Here is a 24,491-nt window from a genome sequence, read left to right on the forward strand (position 1 = left end):
GATGGGGAAAGCAGAAACTACCATTATCGCAAGTTCACTGTGTTTGGAGGGTTTCTGCAGCATGCTGGAGGAAAATGCACACCGACACCTCTATGTGACTACTAATGGCTAGATGTCAGTTTCAAGCCTTGGAAGTCAGAAGAGAGTGTTGCTTAACTTAATGTGGCCATACACTTATAGATTTGCAGCAGATTCGACGATCAGATAGATTTCAGGTCGAATCTGACAGGAATCTATCTGATGTCTGCCACACACTAGGAACAGATTTCCAATATATTTCAAAATGAAATCTATTGGAAATCAATCTAATTGCATTATTGGACTTCTAGATCCAATGCAACTCTATGGGATATTGACCTAGATTTTCCATCCTGTCAGATAGATCAAATCGATCGGAATCGGCTGCAAATTGATCAATACATTTGATAGAATCGATTTCCGATCAATTCCATAAAATCGATAGATGGCTCAAATTGACCAGTGTATGGGCCCCTTTACTGTTGCTGTCAATAAGTCTCTAAAATTACAACAACAAAGTTCACAGGTCTGTTGACAAATGACTAGGTACTGTTGTTCTTCATGGAACTATGTTACTTATTAGCACTGCAACACAAAGAGGCACTTCATGCACTTACAAAGCTTACTATTTAAGTAGGTGGTGCTCTGAATACCAATCACAATTTCACTTGTGATAAATAAACATTTTCCTGAAACAAAAAATCTTTTTAAAAAGTCTTAATTAGCATTAAATGTTAAAAAGGGTTAAATCCCATTTATAGTATATACAGTAAAGAAAAAGTATAAACCATGCTGTTTAGTCACAAAAAATAATGTGAGCTGTATGTAAAATCGCTATGAACATATTCAAGGGTCATTTCATACTTACCTTATGTTCATCAATTTGAAATAATACTGTGTCCAATACAAGACTTGGAGGGGAAGCCATAGTTAGTGTCTGCTCCGCCTGAGTCAGCCAGTTGATAAAATCTTGTAGAGAATTGTGAAATCCTGTTGCTAGACTGAGTGCTTCCTCAAGTTTTACCTAAACATAAACACAACAAAATAGCTGGGATTAAAGATCCATAGCGGCAATTTTGATGACTATAGAAGCCATACAGCCTAGAAAAAGAAATAGCTATCAAAAGGAATTAGTGAAATGTTAAATCTCTAGGATCACAATCAGGGCAAAATGTTTTATGGATGAGACTGTGTAAATAAACACAGCAGCACAAGACCAGTAAATGGCTCACTGAGTGCACATATAACATATAACTTAATACTGCCAATGGCTATAACAAATAAATGCCCTTATAATATATTATTTCCTACATTTGAAGACAATGATCCTTGTTTTTGTCTGACTGTGCAATATCGGTATATACTATGTTTTAGTAACTAATGGTTTTTGTAAGGGTCATTTTGTATGTGGCATTTTCATATGCACAATTTTTTACTTTGATACATCTATGCTTAAAATAAAAAAAAAATATATGGTGTAACATTGCAGTATTTATTTCAGACAACCACAAAGCATGGAACATATGGTTTGTGGCAGAAAATGGATTATAGTGTAGCAACTCTATCAATTCCAAGATAGCACCCACCCTTCCTATTGTTAACAAATTATAACAGAGAGATATGAATAATACAATAGTCAACTGTCACCTGCTTGCCCTCCTTACATCTCCACTGAACACTACACACTACTCAGTTATAGTTGAACAAGTGTGTTTGTACAGTGCCTTTTCCCTGAAATGTCGCCTTACCAATCACGGAAAATTGAACTGATAGTGTGTACATAACTTAACCTAACACATATTAACCCCTTACCCCTTCCCTCCTCCCAAATCCACCTTCCTAGTATTCACCACTGTGCAGCATGCTTCAGCACTGGTAACGCAGGAATACAGGCAGTCAGAGTAACAGATCCTTATAGGATTCTCCCAGCTGGAGAGGTGATGATATTTCACATATAGTGGCATCTCCTGGCGGACTGCAGCATACACATGGCTTTGGACAGCTTGCAGGTGTACAGAGGCGCCGGGAGTATAAAAAAGGCTAAAATGTTTAAAATGTTTAGGTTGCGGTGGTGGACCGGCTAACCACAAACTGACAACAAGGCTGTTGATTTTTCAAAAATAAATATACATAATTTATTCGATTGCTCCCAATAAAGTCGCAACGCGTTTCACGGGCAAAGAGGCCCGCTTCCTCAGGCAATAAAGACAGGAGCAACAACACTGAAAATGACAGAGATACAAAGCAGACATCAGTATACTGTGTATGGTACAGTTGTATGGGTGTATTGAATTGTATGCATATATAATTTCTAAGGTATACAAGATGCTGTTATAACAACATTATTACTGGAGTGACTGATGTTAAACCTATTTGGTTACGGAGTATGTGTTAAACTTGTGTGCCTCAGTAAAAGAAAAGCTATTCATGGGCTTAACATGTATGAGTGGGGATTCTAATTGTGCAATGTAGGAATGGCATATAGCAGGATAAGGTAAAAACGTGTCTAAGGCTGATAATGAAGAGTAAAACACTTACCAGCGTCTGGTCTGGTTGATGCTTGGCACCTCTGTGCCGGTCTGACATATTTGCGGGGTTTATAAGTGACAATGGCTATGGAGGATATGAAGGGGGTGGGGCTATGGCGGCTGATTGTATTGTGTAGCCAATGTAGAGGGGCTGGGCGGGGACCTGGGGACGTGCTGTGTGATGCGGATGGGCGGAGGTATGCGGGGGATTATGGGGCGAGTGAAACGTGGCAAGGTAGTATTGCGCATGTGCGCATCCCATTACGTCACGTGTTGCGGCGAGTGTGGAACGCATCTCACACTTCCGCATGTGGCGTGGGATTATGGGGCGAGAAGGACGTAGCAGGGTAGTAGTGCGCTTGGCTTAGGATAGTATACAGGTGCTATGGCTTTGGACAGGGCTGGGGAGTCCAGAGGGGTAGTTTAGGGCCAGCAGGCAGCATAAAGTGTGAGAAGGAGCCAGGAATGTAGGCTGAAGCTGTACAGGTCTCTGAGATTGGTGCCAGATAATATACAAAAGAGGCAGAGAGCTGCACTTGGTACAGTGCCAGCCTTACCTGCATCGCAGATAAAGAGTTACACATGCACATGACAGGTGCTTAATTTATAAATGTAGACAATGTGAGCGTCCTGATCTTGATTAGTTTTATAGACTGTCCACGCAATGACAGATGGTTGGGGATCCTGAGAGGCAGGTGGCGGTATGGAGGAGACAGTCCTGAGCAAGGCCTTACGGTAGGATAGCTGTGCTATGAATCAAAAGTTAAAGGGCCACTGTAGCAAAAATCTTAAAATGTAAAATTTTGCCAATAGTGGTCCTTTAAAAGGAAACGTTTTCATTTGTGATCTGTGATTATTGGCTTCTGTGCAATCAACACTTGTGACAGCAAAATCACACTGCACCCTGAAACAAATTATTCTGCCTTTAGAGAATGGGCACTGAGAAAAGAGATTTTAGAAGTACCTGATAAACGGTTATATATATACTGTATATCACAAAATTGTACAGTGGGATGCAAACGTTTTGGCAACCTTGTTAATTGTCATGATTTTCCTGTATAAATTGTTGGATGGAGCTGTTCATGCTTGGAAGCCATCAAACCTGAATGAACTAGAGATGTTTTGTAAAAAGGAATGGTCCAAAATACCTTCAACCAGACTCTCACTGGAACCTACAGGAAGCGTTTAGAGGCTGTCATTTCTGCAAAAGGAGGATTTACTAAATATTGATTTCATTTATTTTTTGTGTTGTCCAAATGTCAAATGTATGCACCTGACTAATTTTGTTTAAACAATTATTGCCCACTTTCTGTAAATCCAATAAACTTCATTTCACTTCTCAAATATCACTGTGTGTCTCCTATATGATATATTTAACTGACATTTTTTATCGTAACAACTAACGATTTATACAAGAAAATCATGACGATTAACAAGGTTGCCCAAACTTTCGCATCCCACTGTATAAATAATGAAAGCTGACTGCTCACATAAGCCACTTATGTGAGCAGTCAGCTTTCATTATTTATACAATTTTGTGATATATATATATATATATATATATATATATATATATATCCTGTTTATCATTCCAGCGCTGCCAGCGTGGTAGATTTATTTATCACTTGATATATTACTGATTTATGACCGCATATACTGTTCACTTGCCGCAGCAGGTTTTAATTGGTTTTAAAGGGATTGGTCCCTAATACATTCATACTCTTGTATATTATTTTGGGTCTTTGGCTATTGTGTTTTGATGGACCATGGATGTCTGTGTCTTTGAATAGTTTCTAATGTTATAAGCCTCGCCTGGTGTCTAAGAAATAATGCATATTATTAGAATTACAACCTCCTAAAAACACTCTTCTTGGTGGGTAGGACACCCACTATTTGCCACTTATCAGTTAACATATATCTTATATATACATATATTCTAAGCCAAGCCAACTTACCTTTTGTTCACTGAGTTTTGTTTCCACTGAATCCCATTTCTCTTTTAGGTTGTTAATGTCTTGATCCACATTTGCTTCAGGGTCATCAGTGCTTCTTTGCAAGATTTGCTGACTTTTGAGCATTATGCTTTTATACACCTCTTCTTTTGCTTCAAATGCAGTGCACAGTTCCTTAAAAAAATTACACAAGCGCAAAAATGTATTATATGGAACCGCACTACAGGTCTAAAAATAAATGAACAAATACATAGGACATGACAGTGATATGGGAATTTAACCATCTCGAGGCGATCTGGTCTTGCTATGGCCACTGAGTCGGCTGTCATGTGAAAGCTGAGCTTCTTCCTATTCGGTAAGGAGCCAGTTTCACAGGGAAATATATAAATATGGAAGCACTGCATTTATCTCATAGCTTTTCCTGGATCTACTGCAATAACACATTCATTCCACAGGGAAAAGAGATCCCATACAGGATAACATCATAACTCCAGCACCTGTATACTATCCTAACAGTACGGTTTCTGGGAGGAATTGATGTTTTATCCTTCAGCATCAACTGTCTGCTGGATATAGGCCTACACTTCCCAGCAATGACCGTCAGTCAGCTGCTAATACTCTGCACACAATGCTGATTGGCTGATGTCAGTGTATAGTTCAGTTGCCCATCCGATGACAGCTTCTACTACCTTATAACAGGAAATATAACTAAAGCTACTTAGTACAGTGGTTTGCAAAAGTATTCGCCCCCCCTTGAGGTTTCCACATTTTGTCACATTACTGCCACAAACATGAATCAATTTTATTGGAATTTCACGTGACAGACCAATACAAAGTGGTGTACACGTGAGAAGTGGAATAAAAATCATACATGATTCCAAACATTTTTTAACAAATAAATAACTGCAAAGTGGGGTGTGCGTAATTATCCAGCCCCCTTTGGTCTGAGTGCTGTCAGTTTCCCATAGACATTGCCTGATGAGTGCTAATGACTAAATAGAGTGCACCTGTGTGTAATCTAATGTCAGTACAAATACAGCTGCTCTGTGACGGCCTCAAAGGTTGTCTAAGAGAATATTGGGAGCAACAACACCATAAAGTCCAAAGAACACACCAGACAGGTCAGGGATAAAGTTATTGAGAAATTTAAAACAGGCTTAGCCTACAAAAATAGTATGGCACAACTGTAAACTTATCAAGATAAGGCCGTCCACCTAAACTCACAGGCCGAACAAGGAGAGTGCTGATCAGAAATGCAGTTAAGAGGCCCATGGTGACTCTGGACGAGCTGCAGAGATCCACAGCTCAGGTGGGGGAAGCTGTCCATAGGACAACTATTAGTCATGCACTGCACAAAGTTGGCCTTTATGGAAGAGTCGCAAGAAGAAAGCAATTGCTAACAGAAAAACATAAGTCGTCCCATTTGCAGTTTGCCACAAGCCATGTATGGGACACAGCAAAAATGTGGAAGAAGATGCTCTGGTCAGATGACACCAAAATGGAACTTTTTGGCCAAAATGCAAAACGCTATGTGTGGTGGAAAACTAACACTGCACATCACTCTGAACACACCATCCCCACTGTCAAATATGGTGGTGGCAGCATCATGCTCTGGGGTGCTTCTCTTCAGCAGGGACAGGGAAACTGGTCAGAGTTGATGGGAAGATGGATGGAGCCAAATACAGGGCAATCTTGGAAGAAAACCTCTTGGAGTCTGCAAAAGACTTGAGACTGGGGCTGAGGTTCACCTTCCAGCAGGACAATAACCCTTAACATAAAGCCAGGGTAACCATGGAATGGTTTAAAACAAAACATATCCATGTGTTAGAATGGCCCAGTCCAGATTTAAATCCAATCGAGAAACTGTGGCAGGATCTGTAAACTGCTGTTCACAAACACTGTCCATCTAATCTGGCTGAGCTGGAGCTGTTTTGCAAAGAAGAATGGACAAGGATTTCAGTCTCTAGATGTGCAAAGCTGGTAGAGACATACCCTAAAAGACTGGCAGCTGTAATTGCAGCAAAAGGTGGTTCTACAAAGTGTTGACTCAGGGGGCTGAATAATTACGCACACCCCACTTTGCAGTTATTTGTAAAAACATTTTTTGGAATCATGTAGGATTTTCATTCCACTTCTCACGTGTACACCACTTTGTATTGGTCTTTCACGTGGAATTCCAATAAAATTGATTCATGTTTGTGGCAGTACTGTGACAAAATGTGGAAACCGTCAAGGGGGCCGAATACTTTTGCAAACCACTGTATCTGGGAAATTAGTATGTTTAATATCAGTAAGAAGACCAAAAAGTAGTAATAAAAAAGTAAAAAAAAAAATATAAAAATGTTAACGTTACCTTTTCAACTCTTAATAAATAGCCTTACTTGATGATTTTTATGACACTCGCCATTGTAAACTAATTTCAGGAGTTTCAAGGTGGGCCATGTTTTTCTAAAGAGCAATGACTGCCTAACGTAAGAATCCGCATGAGGAAATATTTGAGAAGTAAATTAAGCTGATTTTTTTCTTGGAAGTAGCTTTGCTAGGGGCATGTATTCGTCTGTGACTGACGCAAAAATTGCATCAAAGTTAAATATCAGCAAAGCACTTAACGGTAAACACCATGAACACTAAAAGCCGCCCATACAAGGTATACAATATAAGAACACAAGGCAGGCTAGAGCCATGTCTGCAGATTCTTACCAGATGAGTTTCAAGCTGCTCTCTCGCTGTTTCTGGTAATCCTCCAACAGGTTTGGAAGCCAGTAAATGACGCTCAGTCTCTGTAAGCCATTGATGCATTTCTTCAATTTCACTGTGGAAATCCTGAGCCTGCATTTCAGAGAACAGATAATGTTATAATTATGTTAAACAAATGTCAAAAGTTTAACACTAAACAGTGCATAATTTATTTAGCAATGTCTGCATGATGGTCTTTTGAAATAGTATAATATATTACTTCTTGTTGTTTCCTGGATGTTGTTGAGAGTAAAAACAAGTGAAACTGGGCATTGTATAAAGACAATAAAACTTCGGCTGACAGAGAATTTCCTCACAACTCTTTCTTAATAATTACAATTTCTCTGTTTCCAAACAGATGCAATATTTATGTTATGTTCTGGTACATTGCATCTACAGGCCAGGCACGTGATCGTATTACTAGACAGAAAAAACTGCTTCCAATTCCTACTTCTCTACCCTGAAGGAGCATTAGGTGGCCCCTTTGTTCCTGAAACACCCACAGATTGTATTGGGTGTTCCCTCAGGGCCCCAGAGCTTGCTTACGTAACATGTTGCCGAGTCACTGAAAAGAGGCGGGTAGTAGGGATGAAGACGAAAGCATACATACTGATGGAGGAGCATGTCAGCTGGGCAGGTGGGTTTGCCTCGCTGTGAATACTCTGCAGGACCCCAGGGACCACTATTCACTTGGGGGTGGAGAACTGGGGGAGAGGGCAATTAGCCAGTTCTAGGGCCCTGGGCGATGGCATAATTGCACCTATGGTTTCTATGGGTCCAGGATGGTGGTAAGAAAAATTACAAAGAATCAGAGAATGCTCAATGGCAGATGGAGTCAGCTCAGTCTCAGGAACACATGTGATGGGATGTAATGCAGCCTGTCTCAGTATTACTAAAGTGCTTTATACAGATAAAATGTAAGGCAGAATATGATGCCTCAATTCAGAAGTGGCATTGTTTCATTAAAACCAAACTCCAGCCCAATTAAAAGAAAAGGCAGTTTTAGATAGTGATGCTAGAAGTTAGGTTATTTACGAACGAACATCTTATTTACTAATCAACAAAGGCAAGTGTGCAGGATTAGTATAGGACCTCTAAATATGTTATTACATTAACAAATACGTGGGTATTATTAGGTCATCAATATTCTTACCACTACTTATAGTACTTTTACTATTGAATACCTAATATAGCTCAGTGTGTCAGTTCAATTAGATAAGTACAAAAAAAATAACTCCCCTCTCCCCCACTGAAAAATATATATGCTTAACGGAATAAAATAGCCCTTAGCATATTTATTCTGATGGAAACCATGCTGGTAACATGTCCCTTTTGACTGGTTTCCTTAGAGCTACGCTGTGTAAACTTCTCCCACCCATGTCAACATCCCTTCACAGACTTCTATGAGAGAAAGATTGTGTGGCAATGCTCCCATATTCTGATTGGCAGGAGTATTCAGCAACACTTTGGCAATGCCTCCCCTCCAAGAAGACAGAGCAGTGCAGCTAGAAACAAGGATTCAGTGGAGCCATACAGGGTCTTCTTACAAATAAAGATAAGTATACTGTATTAATTCTCCCCCCACATAACGATTATTGTCTGGTGAATGCTCCCCCCACATGACGATTATTGTCTGGTGAATGCTCCCCCCACATAACGATTATTGTCTGGTGAATTCTCCCCCCACATAACGATTATTGTCTGGTGAATTGGAATCAAGAATACATTACTATTGTGACTTAAAGGAGAGAGGGGGTTAAGCTAATACAATATGAAGCTGGAAAGGGACTTTAAGGCGCATACACACGCCTTATCAGTCGCATCAGATGCCGGCATCGCGTACACACGTGCTACTGTCGGCTGAACGTCCGCCTGTCAGAAGGGTCTGACGGACCCGTCGTTGCCGGCGGTGTGGCCTTTAGGCACTACAAGCACTCTAGAAAAACCAACTCAACTGAACACTTTTACTGGATAAAATCTGTTTCTCTTCTGAAATCACCTTCTCAAAATATTATGTTTCATTCTCTGATCTGTGTGTATAAAGACAGGCATACATGCTGAAATTTTCATTATAACAGACATATAACCAATATCTCCCTAATATCAATAATTTACCTGGTTACTGACTTGAACTATGAGATATCACATCAGATTTCATCAAGAGATCTCATCTAATGTCGATTGGAACAGCAATACAACTAACTCCGTAGTGCTCAATATAGTATAAAGTTATATGCCTGTTTACTGCGCAAACCCTACTAACTGCAGCTCTCCTATGCTCCGATTGGATTGACTGACAAGCGAGCACGCAATTTTCGATAGCTATATTGATTGGGAATCAACAGAGTGGTGTCGTTTTTACATGTTTTTATTAAGTTTAATGTCTTTATCCAATGTAATGTATAGTCTCCTAAAATCTGTAAGAGAGTATACCTGTCTTTAGATAATATGCTGCTTGTAGCCTTCCACCCACCTGCAGAAGTGCATTGTCAAGCTGTTTCCTCCTCTGCTCTGTTTTATCCAAGACATTCTGCCAGCGCTGGCCTAGTGCTTCTAACCTGCTTTGCAGACTACTAGCCTCTTCCCCAGCACTGGATTCTATCAGATCATTTCCTGCTTTCTGGACAGTTTCCACACTGGACTTGTGTGCCAGCACATCATTTTGCAGTACCTGTATAAAACAAAAACAGTTTTATTAGAAATCACATTTTTTTTCTCTTATGGCAAAGCACGTCTCCTGCACATTATCAGCCTAGTCATAAGCAAAATTATACTGAAAGAGAAAACGTGAACTTCTTGTGTATCTTCCCAGGTCGTATATACGGATTATGGTGGATGCTTTCATGTTTACAAAGATAAGCATGGGGGAAGGGTTTTGCTTACTTAGCCTACTTCCATCAAATGTTCAGCATTAAATTGACCATTGTTGACCATTGTATCTGTTAAATGGTTTGAGAAGATAACAAGATTTTGTACAACTAGCAAATTTACTCACATGATGCTTTGCAAGTTCAATCTCAATAGTCTTTGGATCTCCACCAATGGGTTTCTGCTCATTCAGTAGTCCTTCAGTGTGAGTCATCCATGTCAGCAACTCATCCAGTGCATGCTGGAATGGACCCAGAGCTAAGAGGGCAGCTTCTAATTTATGCTAGTAGAAGGACAAAGATGTGACATACAATGAGAATTTCATACGTAGCTAAAGCTTATAACACAAACTTTCAATGCAATAAAAACGAATGATATGTTTATTCAAAAAGTTTCTGTTATATGTAGCAGTCATTTTTTAAATTAGAGTGCAACTGAATGAGACACACTACCCGTGCGATTGGTTGGTCTTCATTATATATAAGGGGCTAACACCCACATATGGAACCTAACGTGACTGACTTGATTACTGATCACATTATACGGGGCAACTGTCCAGCTAGAATGGAGTGAAGATTGCCCACAGAACTGAAGTGGACAGCACAAAAGAAATCAAAAGCCATTTTTAAAGGGAACCTTAACTCTGGACCTTAAAAAAGTTTCACTTACTTGGGGCTTCGCCAGGCCCCCTTGCAGCCGTCCTGTACCCTTGTTGCTCCTCGAGTCCTCGGATCCCTGCCGCGGGTTAGTTTAGTTTTCGGCATAGTCTTTTTCGTCTTTCGGTCGTCAAATTCGAGGAGCGGCGAGGGCACAGGATGGCTGCAGGGGACTTGGGGAAGCCCCATGTAAGTGTAACTTCTTTTAAGGTCCAGGGTTAAGGCTCAAATCTAAGACCTACATATTCAATGTGTCTAGTGGGCAATTGCCATATGGTATTAAAGTATTATGTACATAAATTTCATTTTTTTTATAGCAGGTGTGTGTGATTTGCTAGGCATGGTCCCATTTTTCCACAAAATATGCTATATTTCAACATTTACTATTCACATTTTCATTAAACAGACTATTGGAGACCATATCTCCTTTTCACCTAATCAGTCAAGAGACACCCTTACTAATTTTACCTGTCTGTTGATAATTTTATCCTCTAGAGTTTGCCATAAATATTTCAGTTCTTTGAAGGAGTCTTCCACAGCTTGCTTATCATACTCATCTGTCACCCTCTTCTGCAATAACTCTTTCTGATGATTTAGCCTTTCCAGTTCTATCTGTTGCTGGTATGCCTCCGTCTTGAATTGCTGTAGTGAAGGAAATACAGCATCAGACAATAAACAGAGCTGAAACTGGAGCCATAGAAAGAGTCAATGGGCTGCACCTTGTATTAATTATTCATGTTTTCTGCAAAACATTTGTAACTGCATAGAACTACAGCTAAATTATACAGAAATAATTACTGGTAGCCGTTACCGTACCTTAAGTTCTGTGATTTGCTGCTTCACCGTATCCAGGTCTGTTCCTAAAGGTGGCATAGTCTCCATCCTCCCTGTAGCAATATCCACCCAGTCAAACAGTGCCTAAAGGGAAATTATGATATGTTCGTAAATCACATGTGAGTGGCAAGCTATACAGGTCACACTGAGATGCCATGGCATTGGTAATATACTGATATTTTTAAATAAACATGTCACAGAGAGCAAATACATTGAAATAGCATTACTAATGTGTGTTTACAATTTAAACATGGTTTCTCTCCATAATCTGCAATTATAACGTCATTATTTGTTTTAAAAACATTTTTTTTTAACATTATACTAAACTCCAAGGTTTATATTGAAGTCATGAGGGCACATGGAAGCCCCAGAGGCAGCACAAACAAAAAGGTATATTGCACATACTCAACCACGTTGTGAAACCTGATTACTGCTCTAGGCAGGAGTGAACATGTATTAAGAATGGAGTGCCACCACTCAACAGGTATGAAAATATAATGCAAACTTTATTGGTACAAAACGCTGGAGGTGATCAAGAAATCTAAAAACACTTCAAAGTTGGAGCTCTCCCACATAACCAATCACACTGCAACTCACACTTCCTAACTCCACTCGTACTAGGTACCGGTACCAATTGGCTGGGCAACCCTTCTGTATGGGAGAGGGACGGAGAATTTTCACAAGTGTTCTTGGTAAGTCCAGAATTGCTATATTCTAATACCGAGGACCAGACAACGACAGAGGCTTTCAGCAGCTAAGAAAACATAGGCAATCTTCACCTGCATGTGCAGGACTTACCTATTAGAAGTCTAACCGCCCTCTTTGTATAGTTGATATGTAACCACTGATAAAAATAATCCACAAACCACCGGGCCTTAATCCAAGAACGGAACGGTCTGGAGAGGTGGTCCGAGACCACGGGCGTTCAGCGTGCACGCCAGTCAAGGTCCCTCGTTGGATAGCCAGGACGACGGAGTGCTCCAGAGTTCAGTGTGAGATTTTGGCCCCGCCCACCTCTCGCGAGCTTCAACTGGGTGTGTGCGGTGGGGGCTGGCCACCTTATTTATGTGCTTCAAGCTGGCTCTTCCCTTTCTACTGGCTATCGACACCACTTCTGACTGTCAGACACAGCAGCACTTTCTGACGTAGGTATGCACAACACAGTATTCCTCCATGTAATGCTTTATACCCAGACCTGCCATACTCCAAGTCGAATACAAATGGGATACTTAATGATGGGACAAAGATGGAGAATCCCTTTTTCCCTTTGTTTTGTGTTTAAAACGGGTGATTATATGTACTTTATTATTCAACACATGGGATGTATTCACTTAACGAAACGGAGGTCAGTCCAAATCGGGGGGGGGGGGGGGCATATATTTTCTTAAAAGAACAGAGCAGACTTCCGGTTCCGGCGCCTGCATGTAAGGAGGCGGAAAACAGAGCTCCGCTAAGCCACACAAATCGCGGCAGGCCCACCCTTTTCAAAACACCCGGATTCACTACACCGGGTGGCACACAGCATCACTGCACCCGAGAGACCCTCATGGATCGTTATCTGATGCGTTCCTCCACCAAGAACCGGACAACAGCCGACTCACATCACAACGGCAAGATGGCGCCGAGCAGCAAGAAGCGAGACCACCACACAGAAGATGAACTCTCGCAACCAGACTGGGGAGACAAATCTGATACCCCATCTGAGGACGGTAAGAGAGCACTTCCCCGCATTAACTATAAATCCATGGCCAAGGAAGTCATGAGGCTACTAGCACCCGACCTACAAGCCTCTATAGAGGCGGCCATATCCAAAACACTCTCGGGGATTAAGCAGGAGCTACAGATACATACAGCCAGGCTCGAGGACACTGACCAGCGCATTGCACAATGCGAGTCAGATTTAGATAAAGCCTACGACAAGATAGACGTCCTCACGAAGCAAAACGCTGGATACCACACTAGACTCGAAGACCTAGAAAACAGGTCGAGGCGAAACAATGTCCGTGTTGTAGGCCTCCCTGAAACATGCCGCCCAGACGCCATTGCGGAATTCTGTGAAAAAACTCTACCCCAACTCCTAAATCTATCTGGAGAATTCAAAGTAGAGCGCGCGCATAGGGTGGGCCCGCCATCTGCCAACAGCACCAGAAAAACACCAAGACTGGTAATGGCGCGCTATTTAGACTATGGCGCAAAAGCAAAACTAATTGCGGCCTTCAAAACCAAGAACGCTCCTTTAGAATTCATGGACTCTCGAGTCAGGCTTTTCAATGACTACTCCCTCGAAGTATCTCAGAAAAGACAGGCATTTGCCAAGGCCTGTACCTTCCTGGCACTTAACAAGATACGCTTCGCGTTGCTGTACCCAGCTGTCCTTAAAATCACCGACAATGATGATCAAGTACATCTATTCAAAACCCCCAGGGAAGCCGACAAATACTTGCTTGCTAACTACTCTTCCTCAAAACGCTCTCCCGAAAAACAGTCACAAAACAAATCTCCTCAAAACTCGCCTGCAAACCGCTCACCTGCGGCTCAAGATCAACCGCAATCTCGATCCCCCCAAAGCAATGCAGACTGATGCGGGAACTTTAACTATCATCAAGGTCTCTTAAACTGCCGCGATCGGTGCTTTTCTGTTTTGGCTTCGGAGTCAATGACGTTCAGTGGATGCAGGGAAGAAGTGTAGTCCGCTCAGATTTAAACTGTTTAATTTTTTCATATGTTTATATCCACCTCTCCTCAAACTTGGTTGAATGGCAAAATGCTTACCCAATCCCATCCACCTTATCACTAACTAAGAGGAAGGGGATAATGTTCTGTTATGCATTTTATTGGTTTTGTTTTTGTTTCTTGGGGGGATTCTTTAACTCATGCTCTCTCCTGGGTTCCTCCTCTAAAGTCTCATATGCCATGATTGTATTTTTTGACTTACACCGCCACCCTCCGGAGTGTGAGACGCACGGTGGGAGGCCCTACCATTTACTTAACATAAGATAGCTAAATCATGAATATAACCTCTTGGAATGTTAAGGGACTTCGCTCCCCAATAAAGAGAGCCCAAATCCTACGCCACCTGAAATCCCTAGATGTAGATGTCGCGCTGCTCCAAGAGACTCATCTTGGAGCTGGGGAAATGCAATACATGAAAAAAAAATGGGTATCTCACTGCGTAGGCTCTGCTGCTTTAAACAGAAAAGCAGGAGTACTCGTCCTGATCAATAAGCGCCTGCAGTGCTCCGTTGATCAGATATATACCGATAATTCTGGGCGATGCATCATCGTGCGTCTCACACTGCCGGGGGAAACAATTATTCTAAGCAATATTTATGCCCCTAACGAGAATAGAAAAGATTTTTTCCATAAATTAACTCCCATCTTGCTCCCGCTCAGTCAAGACAATTTTATAGTGGGGGGAGATTTCAATGAAGTGATGCATTTATTAGAGGACCGTAAGCTCACAGCAACCACAACATTAAGAACACGCAATGCTCCCACTCATCTTTCCGAATTTGCCACATCTTTATCCATACATGACACCTGGAGATACCTGCATCCCCATGATAGGGAATACACTTTCTATTCCCCTCCACATTCCTCATTTTCCCGAATAGACTACATATTTGCCAGTACCCCTATGATTCAAAAACTCACCCTAACCACGATCTCAGATATCATCATCTCAGATCACGCCCCAGTAACATCTACCTTTATCCAACAGATACCTAAAGGCTCCGATATCCTATGGCGCTTTCCCACGCAACTATACGCAGATGAAGAATTTCATCTACTCTTAAAATCTTGGTGGCAAGAATACTATTATGACAATCGCCAACACAGGGATAATCCCCAACTACTCTGGGACACAGGGAAAGCAGTTCTTAGAGGGCGAATATTAGGCTATGTATCAGCAAAAAGAAAGAGAGCTAATAAAGAATATGCAAATCATGTCCATTTAGTCAGAACTGCCTATCTAACATACACACTTTCACCCACACCCCAAACCAGACAAACCTGGATGTCCACCAAAATCCAAACAGATCACTGGCTTAAGCAGAGGGAAATCTTCACACAACCTTACAAAAAATTACAGTTCTTTAAATATGGGAACAAGGCTGGAAAACTCCTGGCAATAATGGCAAAGGGAGGTTTCTCCCCCACCCCTATCTCAGCACTTCAGAACGAGCTGGGAGAACTCAAACATCACCCAAAAGAAGTTAACTCCATATTCCAGCAGTTCTTCACCCGGCTTTACTCCCAACCTGATAAAAAAGTCACTCAACAGGGTCGACAATGGTTAGATAAAATATCTCTCCCTCAGCTAACTCAGGAAGACCTAGCCGATCTCAATGCACCTATAACTGACCCTGAAATAATATCCACAATTAAATCATTAGCCAACAATAAAGCTCCAGGCCCAGACGGCCTATCCTCAGAATTCTTCAAAATCCTCCAAGTAGAAATCTCACCCACACTAAACATCATATATAACACCATCATGCAAGGAACCAAATTCCTCCCATCGGGCAATGACACCTACATTAAATTAATCCCTAAAAAAGGAAAGGATCCTACCCTCCCAGAATCCTACCATCCTATTTCCCTCATAAATCAGGATCTTAAAATTCTAACTAAGCTCATGGCTAATAGGCTAGCTATTCTTATGCCCAAAATTATACACCCTAACCAATCGGGCTTCATTAAAGGCCGCTCAGCCATAGCCAACATCCGTAAACTACTTGTAGCCATGGAACAAGTTAAAGCCTACCCCATCACTCATCAAAAAACGGCAATTCTACTTCTTGACGCCCAAAAAGCGTTCGACGCAGTAAGCTGGAACTGGCTAGACCTCACACTTGAGAGAATGGGGTTCTCTGGGAACTTCTTGAACTTATTCCACCTAATGTACTCATGCCCCAAAGCCCGCATATACACCCCAGGTTTCCTATCTGCCCCCTTCCCCCTTGAGCGAGGTACCAGACAGGGCTGCCCCCTGTCACCCCTACTCTTTAATATTGCCCTCGAACCACTCACACGACTAATAGACACCCTCATCCCAGGGATTAAGATTGGGGAGGCCAGAATTTCACAGGCATTATTTGCTGACGACGTTCTGCTCTTCTTAACTGACCCCGAATCTCAAGTACCTAACATTCTTCAACTAGTTAAGGAAGTCGGGCGCGAATCAGGCTTTAAAATAAATAAAACTAAAAGCGAACTCATGTATTTATCATCAAAAGCAATTATACCCTCCTCCGAATCCCTAGGTGTGCATGTCACAAAAGGCCCAATCACCTATCTAGGTATAACATTAAATAGGGACCCCCAATCTTTATATCGCCTCAATATCTCCGCCGTTATCCCCAAACTCATCTCTCAAATACGCTCCTGGAACAATCTACCACTCAATGTTTCAGGACGGGCAGCCCTGATTAAAATGATCACATTCGGCAAACTTCTCTATCCCATGCAGACTCTCCCATTCCTACTTAAGCATTCAGATATCCACATACTTAACAAAGAAATATCTAAATTCCTATGGAAAGGTAAGAGAGCCCGCATTAGCCTTACTAAACTTCAGCTCCCCAAAGACCTAGGTGGCCTCAACCTACCAAATATACGCCTATATAATCTAGCCTGTATGACCCGTCACGTTAGAGACTGGGTATCCTCTACATCAGAATTCTCAAACCATGCACTAGAAAGTGCTTTAGCTGAACCTTGGACACTCCCAGGTATCCTACACTCATCCTGGGCCAAACTACCTCTAAGACTCAAACATAGTGTGCTCATCAGAGACACCATGGTATCATGGAAAGAGCTCAGAAAACTCTTCCAACTCCCTTGGAAAATCTCCAAATACCTGCCATTGTGGGGCACGCCTGACTTTTACCCGGGCATGCAGCACAACGCATTCTTACGCTGGGAAACTAGGGGCATATCTAAACTCAGTCACCTATTTAATATGAAAGAACACAGGTGGTGGACATTCTCAGAATTAACCAGGCTTTGGAATATACCGAAATCTGACTTCCTAATATACGGCCAAATTACATCTTATACACACAAGTGTCTAGTAGATACTGGACCTATTATGGGCCTTACGCCCTTTGACCGCTTCCTCTGTCCAGGAGCCGAGAGACGATCGCTTTCAGACTTCCACAGAGACCTCCAAAACCTTAATGCAAAAAAGCTAGGTCTGGCAAACATGCAAAAATGGGCAAAATATTTCACCCATCCTCAACTCTCTTCCAAAATCTTAGAAGGCCTCACTACATTCAGACGTATAATTATCAATGAAACGTGGAGAGAATCTCACCTCCTTTTCCTCCACAACGCAAAGTATGCCTTCAACATTCACTACAAACAACCCCCAACCAACTATACATCAGAATGCCCTAAATGTAAAATGCCCAACGCAAATATGATACACTGCATGTGGTATTGCCCTAAAATAACATACTTCTGGACTCAAGTCTCTCGTCTCCTGCACAGATTAGGATGTGGCTCTCATACCTGTGATCCTCTACTATTCCTATTTCATTCATATGAAAAACCATCACCTTCTGCCACCTCTTCACCTAGAACCCCTGACATCCTCTTTGTTACCTTAGCAGCCGCAAAGAAAGCTATACTCAACAGATGGATTTACCACACACCTCCTACAATACAAGATGTCAAGGATGAAATGTCAGAACTTTTTGTGATGGACAAAACAGACACAATGCTACACAAGGAGAAATATGCAAAGAAATTCTTCAAAAAGTGGAGAACGTTTATCAAAATCAACTTCACCCAAGAGGAAATATACCGCCTAGTTGAACCATTTAAATACTCCTCATGGTATTGCAGAGAACAACTATCCGGCACCCTGGGCCCTCTGGAGCTGAATGCCTAAAACTGCTACCCCGCCTTTCCATTACAAATTATTTTCCGCTCCAAGATCACCTCAGACTCTCTTTCCTGGATGTGATCCCTGACAGTCCACGATCATATTTTGACTTGTCCCATGTGGGGGGGCCTCAGGAGAAGAGCATGGGGAATGGGAGGGGGGTGGGTCAGGGGGGTTTTGTTGTTTAAGTTTTACAGTCTAACTTATAACTAACCATAAATTACTCAAGTAGACGTGCTCCAAGAGCCGCCTCCCGAGGGTGTAGTATACAAACTCACCTTACTTCACTAAACCCTCAAATGTGTTCTGTAATCTAACACTACATGCTCGGTTTCATGTTAAACAACTTGCAAAAGCTATGTTATAATGTATATATTCTCAATAAAACATGGTTTTAAAAAAAAAAAAAGAACAGAGCAAAGTCCAGTTCATTATTCAAACCAGCCGGTTCCAGGGCATTCAAGGTATAAATCCACCGACTTTCTTTTAGAAAGAGGGCTTTCTCCTTATCACCGCCTCTTCCTTTGTCTGGTAATTTATATATGCCTCGGATTCTCAGTCCAGTTAAATTCCCTTGATGCACTACCCCAAAATGTTCTGCCACAGTGCTCCTAATTTCCCCAGAGGCAGAAGACAAAAACTAAAATAATTTCATTTGCTGGAATTAGTCTTTCATTCCTTATTTTTATGCATTTACAATGAAAACTGTGTAATCCAAACCATTAATAGAAATGAATTATACTTTGCATAGAAACAACGGCCATCCATTCCAATCTGTGCACTAATCACTGGTGGTTACTGTAACCGCTTCTGGTAAGAAACATGTACTGGCAATGCCTAGACAAACATGCAGCATGGAATGTCTTCTGGTTATATAATCTCTGAAACACAAATTCCTACTTTAGATGACTAAAAATTGTTTCAAATGTTTACCTTGGTTCCTTATTAGGAATAGTGTCACGATGACAATAACATCCTTTAGCTAAGTGTTGTGTTAAATGGAATGCTGTAAAGGCTCATACACACGTCCAACATAATGCACAACCAACCGCACAACAAGTTGTTTACAAGATGAGTACGTATACACATGCCAACCGACTTAACAATAAACTCACTTAAATACTGCGCGCAAGCGAACAAGACAGTTGTGAAGATTGATCCATCGGATGGATCTTGCAAACCATCTGTTATCAGCTGGTCGTTTTGTTGTTTGCCAGGTGTACACACGTCCAACTGTCCACCAACAGACCAAGTTTAGATAGATGGGTAGATAGTTAGGACGTGTGAACGAGCCTTTAAAGAAGAAGCCCTTGAAAGGAATAAGTTAACAGATGTTATCCTGTGTGTCAGTATTAGAAATAATACTCAGTAATGTACCTGAAGCCCATCTTGGTATTGCACGGCAGCCTGCATAGCCTCATTCAGCTTCTCAACGCGATCTTTCCAGGTTTTATACAGAGTGTCCCATGCAGAGTTAAGCTGCAAGAAAATATTCAAATGAATCAAACCTTATTGTGAACATGAAATAATAGGACAACGAAATGGTCTATGTATAGCTAAAGCCTCCTAAACAACCACTAGCCCTAGACATTACTCTGTGGATAAGAAATACATGGTCCAGCTGCAGAATAGTATCTCAATCACACAACATGGCACATCTGTATTCTACAGGACTGCATGGTTTTATGGATCAAATCTATTATTTGGATTATAACGTTAGCCATATTCTGGCTGGCAATGCCCTGATCCAGGCAGCAGCTGAAAACTGACAGATGGTTACACCTTCTTACCCCACTCAACATATTAGAATTTGGCTCAAAATTCTTTGTACCAATATTTCAACTAGTAGTGCACTATTAGATGCAGAATTATTCAATATGGCCATTGATTACATAGTTCTCCAAATCCTGCCAGCTCAACATGCCCATTACCAATAAAGTGTCCCAAATCGATTACTCACCTTGGAGTTCATCGATAATTTGATCAAAGTGATCAAGTCTGCTGGAAATCTATGTACGGTCACCCTTAACATGTTATAACCTGACAGTACAAAATGTATATGTTAGCAATGGGTTTCTACACTGGCGAGGTGCCTGTTGGGAATCGCTGGGGTAGAGATATCAAAAGCAGAGGTCTAATGGTGCTGTATGAAGATGATGACAAGTAAAAAAAAAATATATATATATATATATATATATATATATATATATATATATATAACCTCAATGTGTAAATCAATATTACCTCATCAATACTCTTATTTACAACAGGCTTGTCAGGTTCTCCACAAGCAGATATCAAGTCAGCCCCAAGTGAAAATACCAAATCCAGTTCTTCTTGCAGGCCATCTATTTCTTCTTTTATTGCCTTAAAAGAAAATGTAATAGTCATTTTTTAGTGTTATATTTAAATAAATTATTTGCATAAATCACACCCAGATTTTGGGCCATTAAACATAACATTAACACATCTCAGGCCTTCAAACTGTGTGTTTACAAAAATACAGGCAAACCACGAGATAACACTAGAATTGTGGGACTGATGACAAGTATACATTCCTGAACCTAGATGAATCTTACACCTAAAGGACCTCAAAAAAGATGGTAAAGTGTCAAATAAAAGGCTAATCACCTACATTAGGAGATTATAGACCCATTGTCTATTATAGAGCAAGAATGACAAAGAAAATGGTCAAGCAAGTAAGTAATATCTCTGCAATAATAGTGTTTAATACCAGTCTAAAATATTGTCAGTAGATGTGTTAAATTCATCTCACTCATTCTTATGTAGCATAGCAATGGGAGGGACACTATGTAAATACAGGTAGACTGAAAGACAATGGGTGGTGGTTCAGTGACTACAACAATTCAACAGCAACTTTAGTACAGACCCTTTAGTGCTGGACTGTTTTCAAGCAGTTGTTCATTGTTCATACAATGGAGGACATTAATGCATGCTTTTACATAGATTTGCAGATGCAAGGGAACTGATAGGCATGGAACTATAGTGTACTAGTGTTCGAGCTTGCACATGCGCAATACTTCTCTTCGGAAGCACTCGGACGTGAGTACTTCCAAAGTCCACCTGAGGAGTACTAAAGACACAGCCGGTTGCATAACTTCAATGGGGGAAGAAGCTGGGATGACAGGATGGACTGAGGACTGGGAAGGCTCTATGGTATCCAGAGCCTTTGCTGTACATATCAAACCTGAACTAATGAGTTTCATCACTTCAGGTTTTTTTTTAAAGAGAACCCGAGGCTGTTCCATGGGGGGGAAGATGGGACACGGAGGCATGTTCTCAGCCTCATGACATGCCTCTGTGTCCCTCCACTGCTGCTCTCTGCCCTCCCACCGCCATGCTATGGCCCCCCGAGATTAGCAACAATATTTGTCGCTATCTCGGAGGTAAATAGGGGAGAAGGATTCCCTGTTTAAAATGCCTGACGGGCGTTCCTGCAGGGTTTCCAGAGCTGCCACTGGGCAGCTCTCTCTCCCTGGACGCGCCCCCTGCTGCTCTCCCACCTCCCTGCACGTTGTGAATGAGAGACAGTCTCTCATTCCAGCGTCATGACCCAGAGGTCAAGAAAGTGAAAGTGGGTCAGTGTGGCCCACAGGAGCGGCGGTTTTTGTGACTACCTGATCCAATGAGCCTCCCGGATGAGGTAGCCTACTATTTTATTTTTTTTTTAGCCCACCTCGAGCTCTTTTTAAGAAAATGGTGCAGATTACAAACCCCAAGGATTTGTGACAGGCTAGGGGACTGTTTGCAGGGAATTCAAAAAGATTCTGCACTATATGTTCAAAATGGTTTTATTAAGAGAGTAGGAGTTTAAACTGATATGCATTACATATTTTACTGTGGCTCTGATTTAGAGTACCCCTGAATTCATATAGTAAAAAAATGGCATATCCTTTAGTAATCAAGAAAAAAAAAGCCTCATGATAGGCTGATTAGTCCCATTCAGAGAGCAGAAGTCAGGATTAGCAATTCACAGTTGCTAGCTACTGATCCAGCTACGTTTTTGTCCATAGTCTGGACAAAAACATGGGAGCTGCCACTGTTGAATTTCAAGGTTCTGCACTGAACATCCTTAAAGGGAACCTAAACTGAGAGGGATATGGATGTTTCCTTTTAAACCATATCAGTTGCCTGGCAGTCCTGCCGATCTCTTTCACTGCAGTATTGGTTGAATCAAAGACCTGAAACAAGCATGCAGCTAATCCACTCTGACTTCAGTCAGAGCACCCGATCTGCATGCATGTTCAGGGGCTGTGGCTAAAAGTATTAGAGACACAGGAGCAGCAGGAGAGTCAGGGAACTGGTATTATTTTAAAAAGAAAAATTCATATCCTTCTCAGGTTAGGTTCCCTTTAACCTTACTGTTTCGTGATTTAAAGCCTTGAAACAAACATGCAGTTAGTGAGCATTAGGACATCTAGCCAGGTCTGTGATTCACTAAGTTAGGATTACTTGGCATTTGCATCTTTCAAAACAAGTCAAAATAGAAGTACTCATTTTTCTTTTTTTACCTGACAGCTTTCTCCTAACAATCGTCATGTAAATTACTCATGGCTATGTACTGTAGATAGTATGTGTAAATACATCAAGATGAAAGATGTTGATAAGCAATGATTTTTGCCATTTAATGCATTTGTTTTACATATAATGATGTTTTAATGATGGCTTATTAATCATCTCACCTCTGCCGCCTCCTGTTGCTGTTTCACGACTGAGGGGTCAACTCCAGGTTCATCCAGATCACGGATAAATTCTTGGGTGTCTTTGATTGTGGCTATTAGAGCAACGTGATCACACCAGAACTTATCTGCCAACTCCAACACGTCCAGCAACTGGGCCTCCCTTTCTTCTGTCAGGGCCTGGATGTCCTCCCAGATAAAGACCATTTGATCAAGCTTATCTTGGACAGCTGGTGAAAAAAAGCAAACTTTACAAACAGCTATATGTGCAATTAAACTCAGCTCATGCAATTAGGCCTCAGTGACTCATAGATAAATGTGAGACACATGATAACACCAGCTTGATTTTGCCAAAAGCAGATTTCATAACAATATTTCAGGGAGAAGTTTGAAGAGCTCTCAGTGACTGCGCTAGATAAAAACCAGCCTAAAGATAAGATTATTCACCATGCTCTGAAAATGAGAAGAATAGTTCCCGTCTTGTTGTATAATGAATTACCTTTAGCTGAAATGTCCTTATCAGCACCTTGAGAGCGAGCAATCATTTCCTCTCCACGCATCTTCAGAGTCTCATAGACCGGCTGCAGTTTTTCAAGCTCCACAGAGACATTTTTATTTTCACTTATCTGCTCTCGGATCTTCTCGCACTCAGCTGAGATGGCAGGCGGCTGCCTTAAACGCTCAGCTATTCTTTCTAAGCTTTCCAGGGTAGGGTCAATCTTGTCGTGAAACTGCAGAAAAAACACACACAAGGCAAGTTTACTTTCTGAAAGTACATAATGATGATCAAGGTTTGTAAATAATTAGAAAATGTTAAAACAACAGGAAAACACTAAATGTTCTCAACCAACATATTTGACAAGCTTGTAAGAAAGCACTTGCTTTCTGTTTCTGTGTGATTTTTTTAATGACTAATATTATATGCTATTATTTGCATCTAAGAAAATGTATTAGGAAATAAATGGAGAACAGGAAGGAAGATGTTCTATACAATAATGCAATTAGGAGTCAGGTTCAAACGTCTATTAAATGCTGCAGAAAACCATTTTTTTGTAGAGTGGGAAGAGTTAGAATCCCTGTCAGGGTTGTACTGCTGTCTGTTATTTTCTGTCCTTAGGACCACAGGCAGGAAAAGATGGAAATCTGTCCAGTATCACAAACAACAATGAAATTCAAAAAGAGGTTGCTACTTGTTTCCACAACATGCAAGAATTAAATAATTTTTCTACTGGAGTTGGGTTAAAGTGCATACTTTCATAAAACACAACACAATGCCTAAGTGTAAAGCTGCAATATTTGAAACTGTA

At 41.2% G+C, this 24,491-nt stretch overlaps 1 protein-coding gene across 19 annotated transcripts in view; it reads right to left on the bottom strand.

Annotated features, from left to right (window-relative positions):
- DST (dystonin) overlaps positions 1-24,491 on the bottom strand; it is a 748,258-nt gene that overhangs the window by 62,225 nt on the left and 661,542 nt on the right. For all 19 annotated transcript variants that reach the window (XM_068281416.1, XM_068281417.1, XM_068281405.1 and 16 more), the window contains 11 exons: positions 23,684-23,915; positions 23,188-23,414; positions 20,729-20,851; positions 19,862-19,963; positions 11,575-11,676; positions 11,227-11,400; positions 10,230-10,385; positions 9,708-9,905; positions 7,199-7,327; positions 4,502-4,672; positions 887-1,042 (listed from right to left, as the gene is read on the bottom strand). In XM_068281416.1, the coding sequence (XP_068137517.1) occupies positions 887-1,042; positions 4,502-4,672; positions 7,199-7,327; positions 9,708-9,905; positions 10,230-10,385; positions 11,227-11,400; positions 11,575-11,676; positions 19,862-19,963; positions 20,729-20,851; positions 23,188-23,414; positions 23,684-23,915 (1,770 nt within the window). The remainder of the gene's footprint in view (positions 1-886; positions 1,043-4,501; positions 4,673-7,198; positions 7,328-9,707; positions 9,906-10,229; positions 10,386-11,226; positions 11,401-11,574; positions 11,677-19,861; positions 19,964-20,728; positions 20,852-23,187; positions 23,415-23,683; positions 23,916-24,491) is intronic.

This window comes from Hyperolius riggenbachi, chromosome 4 (genome assembly GCF_040937935.1).
Source record: "Hyperolius riggenbachi isolate aHypRig1 chromosome 4, aHypRig1.pri, whole genome shotgun sequence".
Taxonomy (NCBI): domain Eukaryota; kingdom Metazoa; phylum Chordata; class Amphibia; order Anura; family Hyperoliidae; genus Hyperolius; species Hyperolius riggenbachi.